This window comes from Fulmarus glacialis, unplaced genomic scaffold (genome assembly GCF_000690835.1).
Source record: "Fulmarus glacialis isolate BGI_N327 unplaced genomic scaffold, ASM69083v1 scaffold13461, whole genome shotgun sequence".
Lineage (NCBI taxonomy): Eukaryota > Metazoa > Chordata > Aves > Procellariiformes > Procellariidae > Fulmarus > Fulmarus glacialis.
In genome coordinates, this window is record NW_009190994.1 from 17,635 (window position 1) to 44,884 (window position 27,250).

The 27,250-nt window shown below is 35.8% G+C and overlaps 1 protein-coding gene across 1 annotated transcript in view; it reads right to left on the bottom strand.

The window, feature by feature from the left end:
* The window catches only part of TOPAZ1 (testis and ovary specific PAZ domain containing 1), a 40,883-nt gene that overhangs the window by 12,289 nt on the left and 1,344 nt on the right, over window positions 1-27,250 (bottom strand). The window contains exons 2-9 of the mRNA XM_009586526.1: window positions 23,423-25,886; window positions 18,949-19,016; window positions 16,564-16,691; window positions 7,944-8,081; window positions 3,429-3,492; window positions 2,164-2,315; window positions 1,846-1,938; window positions 1,457-1,572 (exon numbers count right to left, since the gene is read on the bottom strand). Coding sequence (XP_009584821.1) covers window positions 1,457-1,572; window positions 1,846-1,938; window positions 2,164-2,315; window positions 3,429-3,492; window positions 7,944-8,081; window positions 16,564-16,691; window positions 18,949-19,016; window positions 23,423-25,886 — 3,223 coding nt within the window. The remainder of the gene's footprint in view (window positions 1-1,456; window positions 1,573-1,845; window positions 1,939-2,163; window positions 2,316-3,428; window positions 3,493-7,943; window positions 8,082-16,563; window positions 16,692-18,948; window positions 19,017-23,422; window positions 25,887-27,250) is intronic.

Here is a 27,250-nt window from a genome sequence, read left to right on the forward strand (position 1 = left end):
TATTAATACTTAACACATCCTATTGAACTAAACTATGCACTAGCAGAAGGTCATCAACAAATTATCACATATGAACTAAAAACTGGTGTGTTTTTTGATCCTATTTACTACATGCTATGCAAACCGGACACTGAAAACAGACATTTACAATCATGCCAAGGGAAGTCAGCACATGTATTAAGCAAATAACTGAGCAGAGCTATTTTCACAGAAAATATTCCCTTGTCTCAGTAGAAATGTAACTGAAAAGGTATGAATAAGACTTGCAATCCATTAAGTAAATGCAGAATTGTATTGTATGTATTCCTGACATAAAGGTAAAAAAAAAAAGTTAATTACAGGAAAGAAAGTGCTATGCAGCTTCAGATACCTAGGAGCATAATACTTTATTCTGATGCCACCACTGAAACAATGGATACATCTACCCAGTGCGATGCTATCATGTAGACATACATAACCGACACATGAATGAGCTAACACATGTAATTGAAGTAGCACAGCTGCTCAGTCTTCATAGATACAGACTGTTTCTCTGTGCTGAAAACACATACATACTGAGGCAACCTGGAAGGGGTCATTCCTTTGTGAACCAGATTCCTGAGCTGAAAAGTGATAAAAATTACCTCCAACATGTGTGGCAAGTTGCACTGGTACAACTCTGAGATCCGTGGCTGAAAGGTACTCTGGGAAAAGTATGAAAAGCAGCAAGTAATTTCTACAGTGCTTTCACTTGAAACAGTGGTGGCTTGTTTTCACACAGTAGATGCTGCATATTTGGACTCCTCTAAGAATCAAAGGTTGCTTTATGAATCGCAAATTCAGTTTCTCAACTTCTGTGTGCATGTATGATGCAGATAATAAAAAAAAAAAAAGGGATCACAATCTTATGCAAGTGATGGGGAGACATCAACAGTTTTGGAACAGATTTGGGCTGTGATTTCATGTTTTGCCCAGCATAATCCAGCAGTACTTAAAAAACGAACTTCCTCCCTAGCTGTGTTGGCACAAGTGTTTATGCAGTTGCACAGTAAACGAAACCAGAAAACTACTTCAGATTATAACTAATAGTCTTATTGCCTAGAAGAGTTGTTTATTGCAGGAGTACTGTTTGCTTATGCAGGCCTAAATGGTACATTAAACCATGATGTTTCTAATTTGACTACAGTTATATAAACTTGTAGCACAGCTGGGAACAGATTGTACAATGATGATCAGTATGAAAAAACTGATCGTAATTGTGGTCAGAATCTAAGTTTTTGCTTAACAATCCTTGATCTTTGAAGCACAGTAGATTGACAGCACTTTAAAATATAATTAGGCATAATATGATAGTATTTTAATCCAAAACACTAAATTTGCATTTTCTCATTGCCTTTTAAAGTTTTTACATAAATTGTAGAACCTGAAGAAGGAACTAGACAGATATAATTAATAAAACAGCTCCTTAAAGACATACCTGGATTTTATGTTCAAAACAGTATTTATTTCCTGACTGGAAACTTGCAATTGGTGAAGGAACTTAATAATATAGTCAAAATGTTCAAACTCAAGGAACATACCAGCATCAATAAGCTGTAATATCAAACAGGGGGAAGAAAAGTAAGCATACAAAAAATTGTGATTACTTATGTATTTCCAGAGGCAAGTGGCAAACAACATGTTCACAGTGAATCTCAGTCAAAAAATAAGGGATAAATGGAAACTCGTGCCACAAATTCAGCTAGTCACAATATAACTTTTAAAAAATAGTACCAAAATAATATTAAAGTGATATGTTTGAGTTTTAAAACAGGCAAGGTATTTCAGAAATTCCAACAAGCAGCAGTAGTACAATCAAACTCATACCTTACAAAAGGTACTGATTAATGTAGGCACAGCGTCTCTTATATTCAAAGAAGCCACATGCTCAAAAACTTTCAGAAGAACATCTACAGCTGGCTAATTTAGACAAAAAAGCACAATCAGTTTTCCAACTCTGTTCAATTAGAAAGCTTAAGAGTTTTTGTAACAGGAACTTTTGAATTGCTCGCCCCAGCCCCCCCTCTCCCCCTCCCCCCCAAGATTTTTTGAGTAAAACCAAACTTATTAATACAAATGGCATAGTACTCAAAAAAGTAAGAAACTATGGATCAAAGATTTTAAAAATATTACAAGGTCACCTACCAGTGTATTGATTCGTACAGTTACATTCAATATCTGAAATACTTCCCGCAATAAACAGTTCTTGAGCAAAGAAATGAGAAGATCATTCAGCACTTGAGAAGCAAAATCCACACCAGGAGTAACTTCTTTGTAATATTTCACAAATATTTGGACTGAAAAAGCAATTGAATTAATTTCACTTTGGGGTAACTGACACTAACTATTTAAACAAGTTATTTCCTTAAATTTTAAATGCAGTTTAACAACCCTTAATTATCCAGGATATTATGGGACAGTGATATGGAGAAAAATGGGTGAAAGGATCCAGTTTGAATACAGTGTTAACTTTACTAGACCCAGACGGACTATCCTGAAATATCTCATGTCATTGAGCTGAACACCATAAGCCCTGCAGGTTTCAAGAAAGCTTAGCTGATTTGGTGCAGCACAAGAAAAATGCACAAAACCAGGTTAGATTTGATAAGCGCATCGAGGTAGTAAGGCCTTTTCAGACATGAAGCTCTAGGAAATGCAGTGGTGGATGGTCTTACAACCTGTTCCAGTGCTAGCCTTGATAGACATGTACTGTAGCCTGCTGGTACCCAGTGTTATCTGCATTACAATGCTCAGTATTTCAGCATGGGAACATAACTACACAGGGTGCAACTGGATCCCACGTTCACATTGTGCTACACTCTAATAAGCTTTTAAAAACTTAAGACTGCTCAGGACAGGTACAAAAGGAATGACTCTGCAGAGTAAAATTTAGCCCTTTCTGACTGAACTCAAAAGCTCAGATGGATCTGAATCAACTACAGTCCCTAAAATGTGTTAATCATAATTGTTTGCATATATATGGTGATGTAAAAGGACTAAACTAAATCTTTCCGGGTGCTGTAACAGCACTTCATATCAAGAGCTTAAGTTTTTGGATTTGTGATGTTTGGCCAGGGTGTTCAAAAGTGCCTTAACAAAATTTTGGTTCTGTTAACCTCCACCCTGCCCCAGTTACTCATTTCTACTCTCAAATCTAGTTCCATTGAGGCTAAATTCATTTTCTGTGGAAGTAAGATTTATAACAACATCCTGAGATAACTGCGTATCTAAATACTTAGCCTCAATGGGAAACTGAAATGTGAAAATGCAAGAATTGGATGTATTCTTTCGAAATCAAAACTTCTTATTCACTGTTGAAGTGGCACCCATTTCTCTCCTGACAGCCTACTTAATTAGCTTTAAATAAGCTAAGTAGGAAAGATACATCAAAAGCTACTACTATATCATACCTGCACGTTTTAGAAGGCCTGATTCTTTGATACTAATGTACGTCCTAAGTATTGCCATGCAAATCTAGAAAAAGAGGTAAAAAAATCCATAGTAAAATGTTACCTCAGTTTATACCAAACAAAAGAACCACCCACAAACATGAGTTCTATAAGGAAACAAGCTTTACATTGCTTCTATTTAACCCATACATACTGACGAATGTGTAAGAAGGTAATTGGGTCTGTAGGCAAAGGCACTGTCAAAAGTGCAAAAAAAGCAAATCAAATAGAAAAATAATGTAGATGAAATGTTTGGGAAAGGAGCTGCTGGGACCACAAGTGCATGCATGTGTGTTTATATTCTCACAGCAAACAAAAAAAAGAATTTGAAAGTAGTTACTTTGGAATTAGTATAAATGTGGCAGACTGTAAACAGAGAAAGGGATGCAAAAAGGTGAAAGCGAAAACATGATAAACAAAAATTATATGAATGCACCAACTAAGAAGTCAAAAAATCATCTAGAAATGAAGTTCGTAACGCTGATTCTCATAAAGAATCACTCATAAGGACATAGAAGAAAAAACTCAGAACTAACTCGATTTAATGAACCATTTCACCCAAGACCCACTTGATTTAAAAAAAAAAAAATCCACACCTAGATATTTTAATATATTATTTGGTATTGGAACATTCTTGTCTTAACATCTTAAGCTGTCAGCTTTGTGATACTTACACATTTTGCTCCATCTCTGCAGATGAAGAAATAAAGACTACCGAGATTAAATCTCAGAATTTCAAGCTAGGAAAAAAATCACCCACCCTTTCAAATACCCTTTGTCACTTTGGGAACATTTACAGTCTTTCTGCACAGCAATGTAAACGGGTCATATTTAATACTATTTGGTGAAATAATGAAAAATCAAGACACCGAAAATGCCCTAAATTAGTAGTCATGTTATTACAGAATTGAGTCGGATTTATTTTTACATGCAACTTCAAAATTAGACAGGATCCACTCTGGAGTTTGTAACACAGCAAATGAATTATCATCAAAGCAGAAGATACTGGCTTGTGGCCAAGATATCCTTTGTTTTTTTAAAACCATTAACCTGTTCAGATCATCAAGTCAAAGAACACATGTACATGTAAGTATGTTGAACAGAAATAAAGCTTATTGTTTTTATTTTGAAACAGTGTCATAATGTTGTTGAACTATAGTCTAAGATATACCTTTCAGAAAATCATGCAGAATCTTTGGTCGTTAATATATATGCAGTGTCACTTGGCAATGGGTTAACTCATTTAATCCAAATCTACAATCCCAGGTGGCTGAGGGCATTTCCAAAACAAACTTTAGCACGTGCTTACAGCATGTAAATTAGTTTGCTTTCGTTTGGAATCTGTTTTCCTCCTTCTTTGGACTGACTCCCAAAAAAAGCCAAGATTGCATCTGGAGCTCTGACTGTTCCAAGTATTAGTGAAATTGCTTGGAAAATCCAGTTGTAGTAGTATTTAATCATGGGACACGTTACATTACGTTCATAAAGAAACTAAATGTGTTATTCATTTACAGCTTCCAGGGGACTTCAGTTGATTTAGTTGTTTCAATTTTAAAAGGTGTAACTGAACCTACAGACCATGTAAAAATGTAAGAATCTCTAAATTTTGAGTTAACCATAATAGATTTCGAATGAAGATACATGAAACAGACAATTCCCATTTCAAAAGGTAGTACAGATCACGCTATTCTGTCACCTATCAGTTGATTCCACAACTCATTTAACGTGACAATTTAATAAAAACCATAACAAAGGACTGTGTATCTTACAGAAGCAACCGTCCAGTAAAACATAGTTTTACTACAGTAACACAGAGGTGCTTAAATCACAAGAACAAGCACCAGAATTTATGAAATCCTTCAGCATCTCCCAGTCAGTGTGCACTCTGATGTTTAATCAGGAGGAAAACCCCATGCTGCAGCCCTTCGCTCAGTGAGATCAAAACTAGAATCTTTTTTACAAGAGATTCTGTTTATGAATCCTGTGGCATCTTTGAGACACACACTCCATATTAAATGTGGCTGAAACTGACTAAAAGGTTCAAAAATTATTTAAAGGCCGTTAGAGACAGTCATAAAGGGACAGTGCAATTTTAAGTCTCATTTCTTTTGGAAGCCAGATTAAAAAAAAACAAACCACAATAAAAGCATACACCCAAGGCCCTGAAGTTGCAAGACGACATTAATGAAGACAGAAATCTTCCTGTTTTATATCCTGTTTGTTTCCAGTTAGAGGTTCATAGGATCAAGGAAAAAGAGAGTAAGAAGTCACAAAACGTAAACATTTCTTTAGTGGATACGAGTCCAAAAAAGTTAATGAGTAAGACGCACAAAGCTAAAATAAAATCAGACAGAGAAATACGGTTTGCATAAAGACATGTTTTCAAACCACTTATTTAACTGTGAAATTATTATCTATGCTACAGTCTGAAGTGTCATTCAAGCCAAACTGAATTTCCTGTAATTTCAATTTATGCCCACTGTCTCTTGTCCTTTCACTGGGCACCACTGAGAAGAGTCTGGCTTCATCCTCTTTACCCCTCCCCCCCTCCCCACCCCCAATCAGATACTGACACACATCGTTAAGATCCTCCCCCCCCTTTAAATACTTTGGAGACTATTTAAAACACAGTCTTAACAGTTTTGTTTACTTTGCCTAATACAACAGAGATTTCACTGTTTGAAATTAAAGACATCTTTTAAAAAAAATTTAAACTGGTAACTTGTAGAACTTGCTGAGCTCAAGGGAATGCTGATTTTCAAAACATATGATGTTTTTATGAATTAAATCACTGCTGTGTTGTGTGATCAACCACAACTGTGAAGAATGTTAAATCCTAGTAAGTTATGCCTTAAAGCACCAACCAGTTACTTAATGAAAAGGAAGGAATATCCATTATGGGGAAAGGTATTTCTCTTCAAAAATTCTGGTAACAATCATCACTGAAAACAGTACTAAGCAAGTGGACTATCAGTCCGCGTAACAGTTCCTAAAGAGATTTATTTCCCCTGTATTTGACTAGATGACTTTGTTGCTGCTTTACCTGTCTTCCATTTATGTACTTTGGTGCCACCATGAGGTGCTTGGCCTATTACCATTTTTAAATGGACAGTTCTAAAAAAATAAATAAATACACAAACAAACAAAATCCAAAGTATACTTCCAGACTACCAAGAAAGTTAGGCTAGGTTTGGTGGGCAGAACAGTGAGTGTGCTGGAGTGCTGCACCACAAGTAAAATCAAATGGAATGGATTTTTAATAGTTTTAGGCAAGTAATTTAATTCTTTAATGTGCCTGTATATAATGAAAAACTACAAACCATGGTAATTCATACAAACTAGCTGAAAATTACTGATATTCACTACAGCCTGCCAAAGATATTTCACAACTGAGGAAAGGGAAAATGTCCCATACAAAATTACTCTCAAATGATCTTAGTATTTTTAAACTGTCACACAAATTTTCAAAGGGGTTATAAAGCATAAGAAAAAAAAAACCCCAGCTCTTTTTTGAGACATAAAAAGGAAAAGAGAAAACATTAAGAAAAAATAAAACCAAATGACACTGATGTGTTTTAAAAATTCTGGCATAGCATATTTAAGATATCAAGGAGATGGATATGCTCCTTTAGATGCTACTTTTTTTTTAGTATTTATGTCTAACAGGTTCACCACAAGTTATTTTTTACATTTTCACTCTGTAATTTCTTACTTACTGACACCAATGATAAAATTGTACTGATACCAATAAGATGGTAGATAAGAAATAAATCTTTTAAGACGTGATGAGGACAAGTTTAGGCATTTGTCTTTGTTTAGTTGTTTTAATGTTTTTGTTTGTTTCCAAGTGACTTACAGAACCGCCTAAGTCTTTGTTTAATACAGCCAATTCCAAAATCTTATTACATGACAGCACGATTAGCTTGCCTTGCACAGTTCTTGGAAGTATTACAGACTCATAATTTCTTTGTAAATGGTTTGAAAACACATCTGGTTTGCCCACCACTGGAAAAGTATTTTTGCTTGCAAATATTATGAGAATTGTTGCTCCATTTAAGGAGATTACAGCATCTTTAAACAAACATGCCCCTGTTGCACAAAACTTGCAGAAAGTAATATACCTTAGATGGCTTTTGACTTTAAGAATATATACAAAGTCCGGGTTTGCTTACAGGTCTCTGATGCTTGGAATAGAAGTGTCTCAGAATCTCTCCATTCTACTACTCTATAGTCGTACAGCCTAATTCTTGCTCTTTTGCTAATGTCTGTTCTCTTAAAAAGTCTACCAGTTCAAAATTCTACCATTTTTTCAAAAAAAAGAACTTTAAAAGACCTTGAGAGGAAGAATTTCTGAACATTTTTTTGATCCACCAATCTCTGAAATTTACTCCCTTTCCATATATAAATGAACAAAGTTTCGCATTTAAAACCTGTTCACACTTACAATCTGTTCCTTTCTTCAATAAATCTCTTTACCTTTTCATCCCCTTGTTCAGGAACGTGCCAAAACCAACATTTTGCTCTTTCACAACCACGCAAAGTCATGAAATAAAATCTGCAATATTTACGGGGCAATTCAATCATCTCAAGGATCTGCTGGACTGAGTGAGAAGCCTAAAATAAAATAAAATTAAAACAAGCAGAAAAAAACCAACATAATATGTTTTGAAAGCAAACATGCTCATTTTTTTTGAGAATTTCAAAATACCTACAAATTATAAACAAAAGCAAAAAATATGTGATCTACAATTAAACTTTTGAAACAACCCTCATCTCTATACTGTATTTGCAGCATTTCAAAGCAGACCAAGATCAATCCCTTGTCATGTTGTGTTAGTGTCTAACACAACAAAAGTCTGTCTTGAAGACCACAGACAGAGAGAATGCAAGAACTGCTAAATGAGGCAGACAATGAGTAGAGAGGAGGAAGAAAGGTGACAAACTCCTGCATGGCTCTGGAAAACAGTCTGAGAATTCTGGGGCATCAATTTCCTTTACCCTTTTTCAGTGCCCAGCATAATGGACAATGCAGTCTGTCTTAAACATGTGAAACCTTGTCTGCTTTTCAGTTCTACAAAAACAATAAAGCAAAAAGCATTATTTGATTTTGCTTAAGCTGGAAATGGAAATCAACAAAGCTCCACTGTGAATAGCTGTCCCTTCATCATTGATTTTGTTCTCAGAAATTGTATTTACTCAGCATAACATCTTTAGAGGAGTAGAAACATGAACATACATAGATTCATAATTTCTAACTAGATATATGGAGAACTGTCTGAATATCCATAACAAAATTAGTGCCAAAGGATCACAAATCATTAAGGATTTAACAACTCACAACTGCATTTTTTTCCATCTTCCATGGCTCAAGATCTCCGTAATTTTGCAATGGCAGTAAAGGACTTTTTCCTGAAAATCTGTAATCTAAAAATTAGGATGAGGGCAATAAATGGATGATGTAATAAAACGAATCATACTGAAACCACTCTCATTTATCTTATTTTCCTTTATATTTATAGTTCCTTCAAGTCACAGCAATGATTAATGAAAATTTGATTAATACAATCTAAAGCCAGTAATTTAAGTTACAGTTTTCTTAATTATCCTAAAACTGAGACTTCACGCAAACTTCAAGAGCAAGCACATTTAAATTAAAAACGTCACTATTTTATCCAAGGTTTCTAATCTAACTTACAGAGATAAGAAAATAAATGAAATAAAAATATCCAGAAGTTCTAATTTCAAAAGGAAAAAAACCCCACAACACTTTATCAGTAATCTTTGCATTCCCCAATCACTAGCCATAAATTTAAACTGTTTTTCCAGAATTGAAATAAAACCTTTCATACTGTATGTTTTAAGCAGTGCAGTATCAAGCTTAAGCCCAGTGTAAGTTACTGGTTTCTTAACCATGAAACTTGGTTTTAGAACTTTAATTATTATTGGTAACAGGTTTCTTTCTCTGAAAAATGAATAATGTTAGTGGAAGATATAAGTTCAAATTTTCAAATCCATATCTAAAGAGAAATAAGAGCTTTTGAATGCCTTGCTTTCTAGGGTTCCCATCTGGCCCCTTGAAAGAACTGGGTATTCAAAAGGCAGGGTGCTTAGCCCTTTCTGACAAATTATAGTTACTAAAGAGCATCCAATAATGATGCGTGTTCTACTAGAGACTTGCACTAGGTACATGGTTCTTAATCTGCATGTCTTTCTAAACAGATAAGACTATCACAGGATAGGAAGGAGAAATACAACGTAGAACAATTAAATATCTAAATGTTATGTACTGTCACAGCTGCATAATTTTGTGCAAGTGATGGTGGGCAATTTGGTAAATTCGGGATTGGATAAATTTAGTGACAGCAAAAAGACTGAGAAAACTGTCAACCACTAGCTGCAGAGAAATGCTACTGGGAACTTGAGCTCAGAAGTCTTTCCTCCAGATTCCTGCCATCCCCACAGCACAGAGTTTGTGACCAGGTCCTCTCAACAGTTTGTACTCTCCCTGCTGACTCTATGTCAAATTTGTAGGGGAGCAGACACTAAAGTAAAATAACCAATCCTGCCTGCACAGTTCTGGGGGAAAATAAGGCTGTTTTGCCCTCTCCTAGCACAGAAACTCTTGCTTTGGCAACCGTTTCAAATGATTTTAAGAAGGAAGATTTAGGAGAACTCCTCAGAAGGTTTATACACTTTTAAGGCCAAAGACACGAGCAATTTCAAACTACTGTAGTCCAGAGATATTTCACAGTTACTTTTTATAGCATTTTTGTTTCTTGCACTTACTGAAAACATTCATAGAATCATAGAATCATTAAGGTTGGAAAAGACCTCTAAGATCATCGAGTCCAACCGTCAACCCAACACCACCATGCCCACTAAACCATGTCCCTAAGCACCTCATCTACACGTCTTTTAAATACTTCCAGGGATGGTGACTCCACCACTTCCCTGGGCAGCCTGTTCCAATGTTTAACCACTTTTTCAGTAAAGATATTTTTCCCAATATCCAATCTAAACCTCCCTTGGCGCAACTTGAGGCCATCTCCTCTCGTCCTATCACGTGTTACTTGGCAGAAGAGACCAACACCCACCTCACCACAACCTCCTTTCAGGTAGTTGTGGAGTGTGATAAGGTCTCCCCTGAGCCTCCCCTTCTCCAGACTAAACAGTCCCAGTTCCCTCAGCTACTCCTCATAAGGCTTGCTCTCCAGTCCCTTCATCTGCTTCCTTGCCCTTCTCTGGACACTCTCCAGCACCTCAATGTCCTTCTTGTACCTGAAGGGGGCCTACAAGAAAGCTGGAGAGGGACTTTTTACAAGGGCATCTAGTGATAGGACAAGGGGTAATGGCTTTAAACTGAAAGAGGGTAGATTTAGATTAGATATAAGGAAGAAATTCTTCACTATGAGGGTGATGAGGCACTGGAACATGTTGCCCAGAGAAGCTGTGGATGCCCCATCCCTGGAAGTGTTCAAGGCCAGGTTGGACGGGGCTTTGAGCAACCTGGTCTAGTGGAAGGGGTCCCTGCCCATGGCAGGGGGGTTGGAACTAGATGATCTTTAAGGTCCCCTCCAACCTAAACCATTCTATGATTCTATGACATGGTGATAAAATCGTTCTACAAGCTCAGACTGGCAGTATAATTTGAAACTAAGCAAGACCCTCTGCCACTGATCTCAATTCAGGAAATCCATGTTTATAAACATCCATATTAACCAATAACTCTAAAAACATGAATTCCCAAAACAGCTGTTGCAAAGAAACAGAATGCAGTATCTATCCATAAGTAATCAATTCCTGTTTTTCTCTATCTTGTACACCAAATAAAACTATGCATTTATGTAAGGCTAAATGTCAGAGTTGTTACGTGCAGAGAAAAAGAGAAGGAAACTTTGACTACAGTTCCATTACATTTTGATTTCTCTGGCAGCAGAGATACTTAAGAGGTACCTGTCCTAGGTGTGAAATATACGAGGTCAAAATGAAGTGCTGCTTATTAAATCTAGATAATTTCCTTGATCCAGCCTTGTGAATGCCTCACAAACATTTGAATCAGGATAAACAACAAAGTTCTGGCCTTCGGCAAGGTGGGCAAATCCCTTAGCCAAGTTTTGCCAACAGATAACAACCAACCAAGAAAATCTGCAGTCACGTTCTCTGACACAAATAAAGAAAAGCAAGTTACTTGGCAATAACGTGGCTTAAACATAATGTGTCAAAATACTAAGAATGCAAGCATTGCTGTACCATTACAGTATCTGAGAACCATAAATACCAAGATAGAATGATTGCTATTTGACCCTACCAAATAGGATTCTGCTAAAAAACCCAACCCAACCCCAAAAAACTCACTAATCTATCATATGAGAGCTTGCATTTTTGCTTCTATGTATGCAAACTAAAACAAATTCCAGTCAATACCTTCAGGAATTGAGGAAATTCCTTAAGATTTTATAGGTAAATAAAACACATGTAAAAATAAATTCCAGAGGGTTCACCAATACAGCATACGATACCATTTGTCCGGGGTTTCATCACTGTAGCTTCATTGAGGACATTTACTTTCGAGGCATGCAATGGCAATCCTGATAGCAATTCACAGTTCACAAGATCTTTGTATTTACAGTCACTGTTGAGTATTAAAAAGACCAAAAATTTGTTGAACGAAATTAAACAGGTGCTTCTCCCATATATTAAATGCCTAAAAAGGAGGATTAAGTGTATAAAAAACGAGAGTTTCTTCAACAGTTTACACAACACTTAAAAACTTGCTGTAAATTTAAATAGCTAGGAGTCCCAACAACTTTACTTTCATTGTTCTCATTGCCTGGTCCAATCTGATTACGATCTTAGCTAAGATTATTCTGTCCTAAAGTGTAACTATATGAAATTCAATCAATAAATAGAAAAGGCACCCATGAACCACTTCGATTTTTTTTCACTGTGCTGACAGGAAGACTGAGATGGTTTCTGTCAGCTCTGAAGAAGCATCTACTTTTCTGTAGTCTGTTTCGTAATGTCTGCCAAAGAAGTAATCCACAAAGCTTTTGAAACTACATTTGAAGAGCCAACTGTTTTCCTTCCTTATAACTGACTCTATTTGGAGGAAGATTTAGGTGATTTCAAAGGGAATTCCAATTAAAGACTGTTCTGCTTTTAACTATTCCCAAATATGTACATTCCAGATAATTAAACTACTAAAATGTGATGTTTTCCAAAATAAGCTACAAATATTGCTAGCAAAATACTTAGTGATCTCTTTCTTATTTGTAAATAAAGCAACAGAAAAAAATAATCCTCTTTCATGAGATCCTCCTCTCCTCCCCCCTTCAATTAAGAATCTAGGTTCAGTACAAAGGACATTTCATCCTGCTTGCTGTTTGAAGACTAAAACAGACTTGCTATCCTCTATGAGGGGCACATTCTAGCTATTTAATAGTTCTCATAGCCAGGATAATTCAAATCTTTCCTAAATTGCAGGCTGGTTTTAATACAGTTTGAAATAAAAATGCTACGGCAGAGAAGAATAAATTCTATCTAATAAAGCCAAATTCTTCAATATCAATCTTTTATTTTTATTCTAGTCAATGTATTGTATTGATTTCCACAGGAAAAAAATCTGCAGATCTAGTCACTCAGAATTTTCAAGTTACCATGTAAAATTTTTTTTATGCTTCCTTCTGATGCCAGCCTCAGATCTGACGTAACAGGATTTTCATAGCAGCTTATCTTCAGGATAACAATCTCAGCTCTCTTTTTAATCTAGACATGAAACTACACACAATTTTGCCAGGAACGGTAAACTATATAGCTCTACAATCAATTTATTTTTTTAAGTAGCAGTATCACTAGAAGTGGAGTTTGCTAAATAAGAACAGTTAACTGTGTTTTCTTCTAGATGAAACTTTGCAATAGTAACATTTTTGAGTAAAACTAGAGAAAGTAGTTTGACTCCAAATGAAGGAATAAATGCCTCTTCTCTAACCACAGTGTGTGCTGCATTTCAACTAAGGAAGTGAAGTAATGCAGTATCACTTGCACGAACATATTTTATCCAGCATAGTCTACTTATTCTATAGCATAAAGAACTATTTATGCTACTAAGGTAAATTTAAATGGGTATTTTACCAGAAGGAGGAGCTTGGAGCTCTCTAGTGGATTAATGAAAAGATGCAATATTCTCCATTTAACGGACTTCTGGTACACTTCAAGTCTGTCACAGAAATGTGACTGGTGCTGGAAAAAAGCAATGCTCTCTTCTACGTCAGCTAAGGTTTCTTGATTATTGTGAAAATGACTCTGAAATATCTGTTATTTCTCTTATAATTACTTAAGTATTCCATCAGTTAAGTACACTTTTTCTACAAAGTCTTATTCTGCTTCATTTTTGGGCTGATGTTGAATGGAAGTTTCTTAGTCTGACACTTTAAGTCGTATGTACAATAAACACTGTAAGCACAGCTTGAAGCTAGCAGAACAGTAAAGCACGTGCTTAATTCCACATGCCATGTTTTTAAGCGCCTTTTTCTACTGCTGTTCAAATATTTGTCAGCCTGAATTTGAATGAGATCTTTCAATTCTTTCACCAGTTTAGAAAGTCCCAAGAGGCAAAAAAGAAAGTTGAAAGTTTCACTGATTTTTTTTTTTTTTTTTTTTTTTTAAAAGTACTGGTAAGTGCTATTGTGGCTGGAAATGTATCTTATGCTATACTCACATTGAGATGCCAAGGTGAGACACTGACATAAAGTGGATATATTTCATCACAAGCCAGAGGACAAAATAACCTCTATTGTCCTGTCAGGCTATGACCATACTTGTCTTGTACTTTGCACAGTGAAATTGTATTATTTCACATATTTATTTTCTTCATCACATAGTCACAATAACATAGAAAAAATAAATTAAAATGCTGATAGTGTTTCAGTAAAAACATCACATTTCATTTGTACAGTAACTGGGGAACATCACATGTTACATGAAGGACATAGTATATATACCTTTTTTCAGCTTCACCCTTTTTTTCTTGTTTAACATCAGGCACTCCATCTGCAAACCTGAACTGTGAAGATATTTAAAATGTACTTTCAGATACAGCAAAGCACTACTAAGCCTGTTACACTTTACACTACAGACTTAAAACTGTTAGTGATCATTGGAAGGTGTGATAATATAGTCGACTGTAAAAACTGTAATTTGGACTGTAGGGTTACTTTTACACCATCTTTTTAAATGGACACACTGCCATTATACTCTGTGATCTTTAAAACAGTGATTTTTAATTGGAAAAAAGGTAACATGATTGTCTTCACTTCTCTTTGCTCCCACCGATAATCCTAGCAATTTTTAGGGCCACTGCCCAATTTTAACTGCACCTGTCAGACGTGTAGAAACCCAGAAAAGACATTCCATCAAGTTTAATGAAAATTTAAAGCGATATTGAGGAGAAATCTAAGCCTTCTGCTCAGCTGTGGACCACGGTGTATAGGTAAAAAATCCCCAAAGATATGAAGAAAAAAGACAGCACCTAACATATTTGGGGGTGAGAATCTGAAAGAACTGATACAGAACAAAGTCATGGAATCCTGGCTTTGTTTTATCCACTATTCATGAAGTAACTTGAACTTCACATTATATCACAAATTTATGATAGCCAAAGAATTAGAGATGGATATGCTCTCATCGGATTTCCAAACTTCATTTTACCAGTTCCCCAAATATTTTTAGGGTTTTCTCTATGGTTAGTTTTTGTCCTTCTCACAGCATTGTTAGTTGGAAAAGCTATCGGAAAAACAAAACCCCAAAATCACCCCAAACAGTAGAATACTTGCAGTAAGTGTTCTGCCATTCCACTCCCTCTCCAGGTCTGCACAGCTAGTTTTCCATCCACACACAGGAATAGGTTTAGCTCTGTAGCATGTATTTTGTGGCTTAAGTTTGGTTAAGTCTGAGGTTTATGTGAGATTAGTTGTACTATTTACTGTTGTCCAACACAGCACAGAAGATGAAACATTAGGACACTGATTTCATAAAGCCACACCAATACAAAGTAGCCCAACTGGGACTGACCTGGCAATAGTGCAACAAGTACTATACTGCCAGTAACCTATACTATTTGACAGACCCTTTTACCCTGTGTAAGAGGTCAGGGAACAAAATGGCCCTGTTCACCTTGTGAATCAGCTGTTAGCAGCCCTAATTCAATTTGCTGAAGGAAATGTTTCTATTCTGCCTTCAAATAATGATTTTGCCAGGAAACTGATTCCCTACTGTTTGATTACCTTATCAATTACTTACCAGTTTTTAGCCACGTGAATTTTACAGTTTAACTTATCCAGTTAAAACCATTATCCACTCTTGAAGTAGTGGAAAACAGTAAATGTTATCAGCAGCTATGTCTGAGTGGCAGAGAGATGTAAATTCCAATCCATTATCAAAGAAGTAAATAGTATAAAACTTCAGCAAGTCTTAAAAGACCTAGACTTATTATCTAGAGGAAGGAGGACAGAGAGAGTAGAAAGGTCAGATAAAGTCAGTGTGCATGAAAATGGCTTAATGTTCCCTCTGAACTGCCAGGAATTCAGTATGTTAATGTAATGGCCCTTCTGCCCAAGTAATGAGCCACAGAATGATCCTGATCCTCCTCCGATGCATGATGGCTGTGCAGCTCCTCAGCTTTCTAACACCACCCCATCCTTCTGAGACTGTGTGGTGAGAAGCATTTAACACCAACTTTTAAAACAAGGTATGTTATATAAAAATGTCACATATGCATGGCAGTACTCTTAGGTGTTCACTGGAACAGTAATTTTCATACAATTGGTAATACAAAATTACTGTAACAACTGACATAACAATATCTTGTTTCATTTCAAATTTGAAGATGAATTATTAGTGACAAGGTAAAACCAACAAGTTCTGTCAAGCAAAACTTACATTGTCAATAGCACAGTAATCTAGGAAATGCTAATATTCTTTTTATTGAAGGAAATTAAAAATTTTGTTGATAAAACAGCATTAGCAATTAAAATTATCCAGTTACATAGACTATCATTTCTTAAACTATTTGGCGACAAAGAGCATGATTTCTCAGTACCTTTTCATCCACGTCAAAACTCTTTAAAAGTTCATCTAGTTCTCTCAGTTGCCCATCTTCAAGAAAGTCCTCAGGAACACGTCCCAAAGGACTGCTGCCTCTGGAGTTGTGGGTTTTAGTATCTTTAGCTGAAAATGTATAAACACATTACTTTGTGTTTCCCATGCTACAAGACAACAAAGCTTTTATTTCCTAAATATTAAAAAGCCTTAATACTAATGACATTTAAGAACTCCTAGGACTTCCTAAATGTGAAATTTGTATGTAAAATTATTTCACCTTTAAAGCACGAACCATTTCAAATAAATATTACACTGAATCTGCAATTAAAATTCTATCCAGGCTGTATGTTCTGTAATAGTCCCTGTAGAACAGTACAACAGGTTTATTTATATAATATTGAATTCAATATTTTAGAAATAAATTCAGTTAAGCTTTGTTATTAGAACACAGCCAAACATATGTATGGTAATTTGCTAAGCAAATAAAGACTTAGTCTTGGGTGGAGAAGGGGATAAGTTAATCGTAATGACATGATGCAACCCTGAACTAAATATAGACAGCTCTGAGAAACTCCAAATTCCTGTAATACACTAAATCCAATGAGAATCCCGTGTCAGGAAATTTCGGCACCTTTTGCAGATGCCACAGGAAATGAACAGAACACCTGACTGCAGCTTTCTGAAGCAGCTGTTTATGCACAGTAGAAGAGCTCTGCGTAGAAAAGAAATTCACTGTTTCGTCGGATCACATGAATGTATTTCAACTGCACTGCGTTGTCCAGATACAGGAAGAAAGAATCAGATTATTATTGGAAAGGCTTTTATCTTACAGTCACTGGTCTCTGTATGATCATCAGTGCAAGACACATCTGCTTGAAGACAAGGTACATAAGATTTCCACTTGAAAGATGAAGAGGATTGATGTAATCCAGAATACCTTAACTGTAGCATTTGTTGCCCTTCTTAGACTGTGAAGCTACTGAGACAAGCAGCCATGATCTCACTACATAAGACAAGACACCAAAGCAGTAATACACATTTCTAAATAAATACATAAATTGTCAGTAATTACCAAAACCAGGCACCTTTCTTTTGTTCTGTACAGGTCTTTTTTAAGCACCACAAAAGTCCCAAAGACTTCATTAGAACATGAAGTAAACCAACGAACAGCCTAAGAAAATCCAGAAGTTACTAAATAGTACAGGACTTGCTCCCGGGTTTGGTTTCAATTACCTCAGTACTGCAGATGCCATCGCAGAGGCCCCTCTGGCTCTTTATATCACCAGAGGCCTAACTGTGTACTTCCTCCCTACTCCTCCGCAGGAAACTTGGGTCTATTTCTTGGTGTCTGAGCTCTTAAACCCTCATCACCTTTTATTTTGCCTTCTAATCACTGAAGCCTGAAACTTTCTCTCTCCCAAATAGTTACTATTCACTCCTTTTTCTCCAGGAGGCTACATCTGCCCAAACCACTCACTCTTTCTACAGGAACATAACACATTAATACGAAAAAACAGCTCAAGAGGTGCTGTCACAGACACTTTTCAAGCCTGCAGCAAAATCAATATATAATGACAGAGTGCCAGATCAACAGCAAGCTGACAAACTGACACCAGAAAGGGCAACGCCAAGAACCTTCAAAACCAGTCTCAGCACTCCGTGCCTTCTCCAATAACGGGCTTCTGTTCAAAGTCAAAATCCTGTTCCTCTAACCTATCTAAGAGAAATTTCCACATCAGACATACCTTGCATAGTAGGTCTGCATGCAAGCTGTAGAAAACAAAACAAATCACATTCAGATGCTGCCTAGTTGGACTGTTCTGCTTAAAACAGGAAGAAAAAACCATTAAGTCAGAAGTACCCTTCTCTAAAAAAATAAGCATCCTTAAAAAACAAAACAGTTTGTCAGAGGAATGGGCATAGCATCTGCAAAAAACAAAAGTACAACCTGGCAAAAAAAAAAATTATATAATTCTGTTTGCTGACGAACACAAGAGAACAAGAGATTATGAGTCAGACTCCAAAGCAGTACCACAGTACTATCTATCTATCATCTCATCAACTAACAGAATTCCTTGCCTAAAGTATCAGAGAGATGTCAAAAAAACCACAACCAAAAACAAACAAAAAAGCCCAGTCCTACCAACAAATAAGTACTACAGAGAAGTAGATGTTCCCTGCAAGGCGCAGGTTTGTACCATTTCAAAAGACATCCATTTTCTATGCATTAGGAAACAAATCGCTGTTACAATAAAAAGGTGTTACTGAACTGTCAAGTTCTCATTTTATGTGGAAAGTAGAAAGCCCAGGTTTTGCCACTGAACATCTTTGTGGTTACTTTCTTCTCTTGATTACGCATGCAAAAATCTCCAAAGACTCTTACCTGTTAGGACCCAATCACAGGAATTTTCAGTATCATTTGACATTTCAGATTCTTGTATGGTAATGTGTCTGTTTTGAACAAAAAGTGTATTTAAGATTTCTGTCTTGCACAAAAGCAGAATTAATCTAACCAGTTACGTAAAATTAAAGTTCTCAGTAATACTTTTATCTATGGACAGAATCTTTACGTACAACACGCTGTTGTAAGACTGTTCTTAACTCTCTCTTTTGGCTTTCTTACGTCCATCCCTACAGATATATACCTAAACACACTAAGTAAAATCAAATTTCAAATCCCAAAATTGGTCAGTAAAACCTCATTATCTCATTTCACCTTTGTCTAAAATACTGAGAAGGGAAATCTTCTCTGTATAGCAAATTATGGAAATACTGTGCTAATGAGCCAATTAATCAGTTTCTACAAACTGTGATTTATAGTAATTTTATATTCAAGACAATCTGCATAACAATGAATCTCAAAGAGTAACAAAAACATTTGTTCATAGAAAGATATTTACTTCACCTATTTTAAAGGTAAGTTGGGAAAAAAATGAGTATTTCTCCTTAGAAAAGCTCAGAAGGTAAAAATACATATTAAAATATATATAGAATACATAAAACGACAACGTCATCTTCACAGATTTTGGAAGCTCGTACCTAGTGAATGACACCAAGTATAATGACAGCAAGTTGCCTAGTAAAATAGAACAATGAAAATTTGCAACAACCTAGTGAAAATGAAAAAGTTCTCCAGTATGCGTAACTTGGAACTATACAAACATGCAGGCACAGATATCTATATATATACACGAGATACATTAAGAAGCAGAGTTTAATAAGTTACAGCAAGTTTGCAGAGACAAGAGGGATTTTTATTAGAGGCAGGCTCTCTGTAGGCTTATTTCCTCTCTCCCCCACATTTTATGTGAAAGGCAAAGTTTGAGTGACTTTGCCTACAACAACAATTAACTTTCTTTTTTGTAAAATTGCAGTGCAGACAGTTCCAGAAAGCTGTCATCTTCATAAACATTGCTTAAAACTGAAAATATTTAACAGCATCAAGAGATTGAAATCTTCGTGTTCAGCTCAAAAGCCACTTCCAAATCTTTACCAGATTCTGCCCTACTTATCCTAAATGTCAGAGCACGCTAACTGAATCAAACCATTCAGGACATACACACACAGAGCCTTTTTTGAATCTTCCTGGATTAAGAGACAGCACCTGCTTGACCTTCTTAAACCTACTTGTTGAGAGACATCGGTTCTGGGCAGATGCACAATTACAGTACTTAGGAAACTTTAAATCAGAGATGTGTAGCAATGTTAGGTGCCTGTTTGGTTGTTGGGTGCTTTGTTAGTTTGCTTGGGGAAAAAAAAAAAAAAAGACGCAAGCCTTATTTGAATTTTGAACCTCAATCAGTGTTGTGACCAGTATATTCTGCTTTTGAAGGACATGTGCCCTCATTGTCTGAAATTTGGAAGCCAAAAATTATTATCCTTGAATTTTCTAAATAATAGAATAAACTAAAATAGAGTAACTAAAAATACCCCTCCGGCTTTTAAGGTCACAAACAGTCAAAGATGGAAAGTGTCACTGGCTAAACTCATCTTGGTGTTTAAATTCAAAGCTCAAACAAAATGGATCCACACTAATAGTTACACATCCACAGTGGCTAATAGTTGCTACTGAACACTTGTCAGTTACTGAATCAACCTGGTACATCCTTCACACAGTTTCAGTGCTTTGGCTTCATGATGAAACTTGAATAAAAAGTATTACTTCATTATTGTAACTGTCATTTTGACAAGCTATTAGATCTCAGATTTTTGTAGTTGGAAGAACACCACAAATTAAGGCACCAACGTTTTCTTTACAATTTAAATGCTATTAAACTCATAAGTAACACTCAACACATTTTTAAAAGGTTTTTAACAACCCAGCTACACTTTCAGAATAACTTGCTGCTAGCAGAAATACAGTTCTTACTCCTCTGTACCAATGCCAGACTAAAAAAATCAGTACACAAGAAGTAATGTACTGAAGTCCATCCCCACGCATACATGCACTAGAACAGTTTTAGCAAAGACCCAGATTCTATCATCATCTGCCTGCTCTTATTAATCTGAAGGGAAATAATAACAAAAGCTATGTATTGATACAGTTACAGAAAACAATCAGCAACAATCACCGTGTGCAGCCATTAAGCGCTGGCATTGCTCTTCTACCTAAAATCACCTAATTACATTCATCTAGAGTGTAATGGCTAACATTAACAAATGTTAAACAAAAGATGCATATAAACTAATACTTATATAAGTTAGAGATGGTTTACAATAGTGCAGTTCCGACTTGCTGTTCTACGTGGACAGACTGAAGTGGCGTTACAAACTAATATTGCAATGAAGCAAAACTGAATATGCGTAAAATTAGAAGCCAAACAAGAAAACACAGACAATACTCTAGAATATCTCTAAAGGAAAAAAAAAAAGGACATTAACAGACACAATATTTTATTTTAAAATATTTAGTATGATGTGAGCATAACTCTACCAGCGTAATCCCTTTTTTTGGTTGGCCAAACAAAGTTGAAGTCCCAGTCGTATCTGGTAAATACCAACAAAATAAAAAACAACAGTATGAACTGGCCATTATCTGGTATTATCTGGTGATATCATAAGCTACCTGATAAAACTGTGGTAAGGTCTATTGCCTTATTTTAATATTCTGATATTCAGTTCATTAATATGTTCCTGACTGTTACCAACTATGATTAGTCACTGTCTAATGATCTTTGCATCAAATTATGGAAGGTAAAAAGCAAAAATAGAAAAATTTGCCTGCTTCTTTAGCAAATTAAGGGGAAATTCTAAGAAATAAGAACATGCATTTTTATTTTCCTTGGCTAATGGCAAGCAAATTCAGCAGATACCAGGAAGAAAGTTGAAATATGACTTCAAACAAGTTCAATTTTCATCTGTCTAATGGTTGTGATAATGATACTCTAACTCAATGTTATTACTAATTAAAGGGAATATTTGTCCTCCCTACAAAGTACCTACAAGATCCAACAAAATTTTCAGTTAGTATTTATATAAATAGCAAACTTTACTACCATAACCAATACATGATCGTAAAGGGCTCAGAAGTTCTGGTCTTCCATTCTGTGCAACTGCTATCTGGACAGTCAGTTGGAAACCATCTCTGAACAGCCATTATTACCCTGGGGTAATATACAGCAAATACTTATTCTGTTACACAGTGTTTATAAGACATAATATACACTGTACACAAAATGAATACTCATTCTAATAAATTTACTATGATACAGCCTAGCTGCTTCTTAAGAAGTTGGATGCTCCTACTAAAGACTTGTCCTGTTCTTCAGAGGCTGGTTTTCGCAGAAGTTTTATTCTATTAACATCTGAAAGTTTTATATTCTCATCTCTGAAAATCTGTTCAGCACCTCAGAGAGGATTCCTTTCCTCTTTTACGCATGGGTTTAATGAAGGGGAAAGGATAAGGAGAGCAAAGAGTAAAAGAAATGAATGCATTTATAAGATGGTAAAATGCTGAAAATAATTATCACATTATTTAAAATAAGGGTAACATAAAGCCACCCAGAAAGAGCAGAGAAAAAAAAATTAAAACACCCCTCCCAATAAAAAAACTAATCTTCAGAGGAAAATCTTGTACTATTTCTATCTAAGCTTTATGTTTTTCTTAAGATGAAAAATTTAATTTTAAAACTCATTTATCAAACACAAGTATCGAAGCTTAGAGAGAAAACAGACTAGACAGTTGATGAGTTCATCTATTCCACGAAGGACTACTACCTCTTTTACAAAAGTTTGTTTCTACTTTAAACTTCTCTTCCCCCTTCACTGACTTTTATTATCATCTCAAAACCCAGAAAAACATTAATGCCTACTAATTTACACCAGGACTTGCTGAATGACATGCCTGGGGATAGGAGAAAAGCAGGGAAGGAGAATGGCGGAATGGAATACTACTGTAGAGACAACCATTTACTCATACAGATCCAGCAAAAGAATAAGCTACACCTAGAAAGTAAAAAATATTTCTAAGTATTATACTACTTTACAATTAAAAAAACTACCCTCAAAGGGCTATCTGCTATCTCCAATCGTCACGTATTTTAAAATATTAAGTTATTTATTAAGAATATGACTCTTAATTAGCTTTGTTTATACTTTCATATTTCACTTCACTTGGTCTAAACCAATTCTTTAGGACTACGTTTTCCTTCGATTCAGAGTTTATCCTAGTTCTTATGAAGAACAAGTTAATTTATTTGCATTCAGAATACTGTCATACCTCAATCAAATTTTGACACTTAAAATCAACACAGAAATCAGTGAAATTCTGTAAGGAAGCCTAACCACTAAAACCAAAGTATACTGATATGAGAACAAAGTACTTAGGATTACTGTAATAAAAAGAATTATATGCATACCTAAAATTATCATCTACTGAATCTCTGTTTTCAGAGATAAGAGGATACTCAGGCTTAAGATTCTGCTTTTCATCTTTAATACAGATGCTAGTATGGGACGCCTTCACAGGACAATTTTCACAGTCTGCAAGTGCAAGCTCCTCTTCATTATTGGTTCCAAAAAGGTCAGGATCATCCTGAATCACATCAATGACAAGAACATCTTCTTTGTAAGCTTCCAGAATATCTGGAAAATTTTGACTTTTGTGTTGTGAAAGATTCCCTCTTGTTTTGCTATCATCATTTATTTCTAATGCAACAGAGTGGTCAACTGCATTCCAAGAAAGATCAGGAAAATTATGTTCTAGTACACATTCAGTACCACGGAAATCAGGCACAGATGACTCTATTTGTCTGTCAAGAAAAGGATGTGGATATAAAGAAAAATGTTCAGGGAGCGCAGACATCTCATTTGAAAGGTTTTCAGAGCCATCATGCTGAAAGTCCTTACTGTCGATCTCATCCGCTTTTTTCTTCATGGAAGCTGTAGACATAGCATCACTCGCAACGGAAAGAGGCTGCTGCTTGGAATATACCAAAAAAGTCTCTTCACCTGTTTTCTGCCTTCTTGAAACACTAGTGCTGTCAAGAAGCTCCAGGGGACTACAGGATTTTCTTTCAAATGAACAGACAGATTCCAATTTCCTGGATTCAGGTTTGTTTCTGCATAAAGGAATTTTGAATTTTGTCAGGTTTCCAGAGTTCAATACTTTTGTTAGCTTTAAATCAGAAAATGTCCGGTTCACTACTGATGCTTTACGGCTGAAGTTTATTCTGTTTTTGTTACCTGTAGATGTACCATTCTGGACTGTCACAGACAGGTTTCTTTTTGTTACAGCTCCTTTATCTTCTTGTTTTGTTGTAAAATTCAAGGTTGCTTTAACTTCTTGCACATCATCACGGCTAAAATCCATGGCACTTCTATCCGTATTAAGTGGTGATTCCACATTTTCATTGCTCGTTCTCAAAGTCTCGTAAGTATCCATGGAAGAGGATTCTGGTGTTTCAAGTGAAGTCAGACATTCGGCATTTGGATCCATTATTTTATGTGTAGATTCTTCGTTAATTTCTGCCAATGACATATGCAAATCCAACCGTCTCAAATTCCCAGTCACAGCACTGCTTCCTGTAGCTTTAACACTGCTTTTATCAGAGGATTCCTCGAAGGCAGCCCTTGAAAGTCTTTTTCCTTCTGAGATGGACCCATGATTTTTATGAACCCATTCAGAAGTCCTGGCACAAGATTCAAACAGCCAACCATTTTTACCAGTCATAGGTATTGTTCTTCGACAGGTAAACTGCTGCAATTTCTTATTAACTTTGTTCAATTTTTCATCTGTCTTGCTTTTGTGACAATTAGAAACATCATGGACCTGAGCTAGCACCCTCAGGCTACCTGAAGCAGCAGAATGATGTGCCACGCTGTTCGAAATTTCTCCTTTTGTTATTACAGAGAGCTCAGATGGCTTCTTAAAGCCATCTTCAAATGAAAGTAATTTGGTACTGTTCTTTCTCCAGACTGATGTATTTTGTGCTTCATGAGTATTTTTTCCTATATGAAGATCTGATGTATGATCACATGAAGCTGACAGAGTAATTTCTTTACGATTTAGTCCTAAGACTGCAAAGGAGCTTGACACGGCAACTGCTGTTTCTGTTTGTAACTCACATTCACTGCATTCATTAGCCATGTCTATGAAAATATCCTGCACTACTGATTTCTCAGTGATTTTCATCTTTTTTCTAGGCTTTCTACCAATATTCCACTTTTTTCCCCTTAAACATTTACTGTTTTCACTCTGACAGAATGAAAAACACCCTTCTCCGTTTTGAGTTTTTTCTTTATTAAATAATAAGCCACCTGTTATGGGTGATCTCTCATTTTGCATTCTACTAGTGCTGCAATTCACATCACACTGTTCTACAGTACCATCAGGAAAAACATGCTTTCTTTTATCCTGGGCTACATGGAAGAATCCACTTAATTTATAACTGCTGGTAGTTCCACTAGCTGAAGACTTCACAAATGTATTTATGTAACTACAGGCCTCTAATCTCACAAATGGATTCTTTTCTGTTGCACAGAGCAAGCCATTACAATGGTTTAGGGCATTTCTGCAATATTCAGCATGACATTTTGCAGGTACATTTCTCATTTTTTCAGCTGTAGTCACACTAAAACTTTGCAAGTACTTGATTTGATCAATTCTGGGTTTCCTTTTTTTATACTGCACATCAGACTTTTTTGTTACAGGTTGGCTTAGAAACCTCTTGCTTTGAGTTCCACCTGAAGTAGCAACCGTAGGAGATTGAGAATAGTGAGGTTCCTTTTCCTTGGAATCTTCTGATCTGTTTCGATTTGTCTTAAGCTTCTTCACAGCCTGCACACCGGAGTCTTGCTCAATTGCTTTCCATTTTTCCTTTGCTGATTGAAAGAAAAAAAAAAAAAGTGTCATGAAGAATACGCTCAGGGAAAAAGACTACCCTATTGCAATATTTTATAAAGAGAACAAAAAACATTCGAGGCTACTAAAGAACATGACACTGCATAATGCTAAAACATTTCTGTAAAGTTTTACCAATTTTTTTTTTTTAAATGAGCACTATTAGCAGACTACAGTAACAAATGACATTTTGTCTTCAGAAACAAATGTGAAGAACAACAGAACCTTAAGGTGTCATAAAGACATTGGAAGTTGTATATTTAAAACGTAGGTGGAAACCAAATTAGAGGAAGTCTGGCAAGAAAATGCAGATGCTCTTTGCATACTCGGCCTTAAAATCTTTTGTTTACGCAGTAGATTCTCTGTAATAGGAAAGCTTGTTTATAAGAATATAGTAATTTATTTCAGCTGTATAGTCCAACCAAATGCATCAGACTGCTCAAGATGACCCAGGAAAACTGCAGGACTTGCATTTTTATAAAGTACTACTTTTTATTTAAAAGCAAATACAGATTATGTAAAAAAAAATCTGAAAATTTCGTCTGGAGAATGGACTCAAGAATGTACTCGTAGAATGTTGGATTTTTTAGATCTTTGTTTTCAAAGTACGTAAGATACAATTTTAATACATCAGTTTTTCAGAATATGGTTTCTAGTTACAATATGTATTAATAATAATCTACAGCAAATATTTGTCATTTGAATGTACCCACTTTGAAAGTAAGAAGAATGTCTTTTACACAATTGTCCTGAAAAAAATTTTAAAAATTCTTTCAAATTGTTCCAGTTTGATACAACACTCTCTTAAAACACCAAAAAACAATCTTTGTTTCTACATCTTTTAGGATTTTGCAGAGAACGGCAACTGAAAAGTAAAAAGTTCTGAAAACAAAAACCAGCATCCTATAAAGGCAAGCACTAAAACAAGACAGCATGATACATTATTCAAAAATAATCAAATAATATACAGATGAATGAAGAATTGACTATCTTTTATTTTGGCTTTGCTGAAACTACTGCCTCCTTTCCTGCTTGTGCCTGACCTTCTACACATAAATGAACAGACCGCTTTTGAGGAGAAAAAAAAAAAATTCTTACTCTGGGCCTGTTGCTGCTGATACCCCTTCTTCCCCCCAGCCCCCAAGAGGGTATCTGGTTTCCTCTCCTTTGTGCTAAAGAACTGCTTTTCTCCTTCAAGAAAAGCCTTTCCTCTTCCTAAAAATCTGTTTTCTTCTAAGACTGGTATTCACAGTACTGTAAAGCAGACCCTAGTTCTTATGTCTACACTTCTTTAGTTAGCAGCCACACACCAAGAGTCACTTTGACAGGGTACAGGCCACTCTTT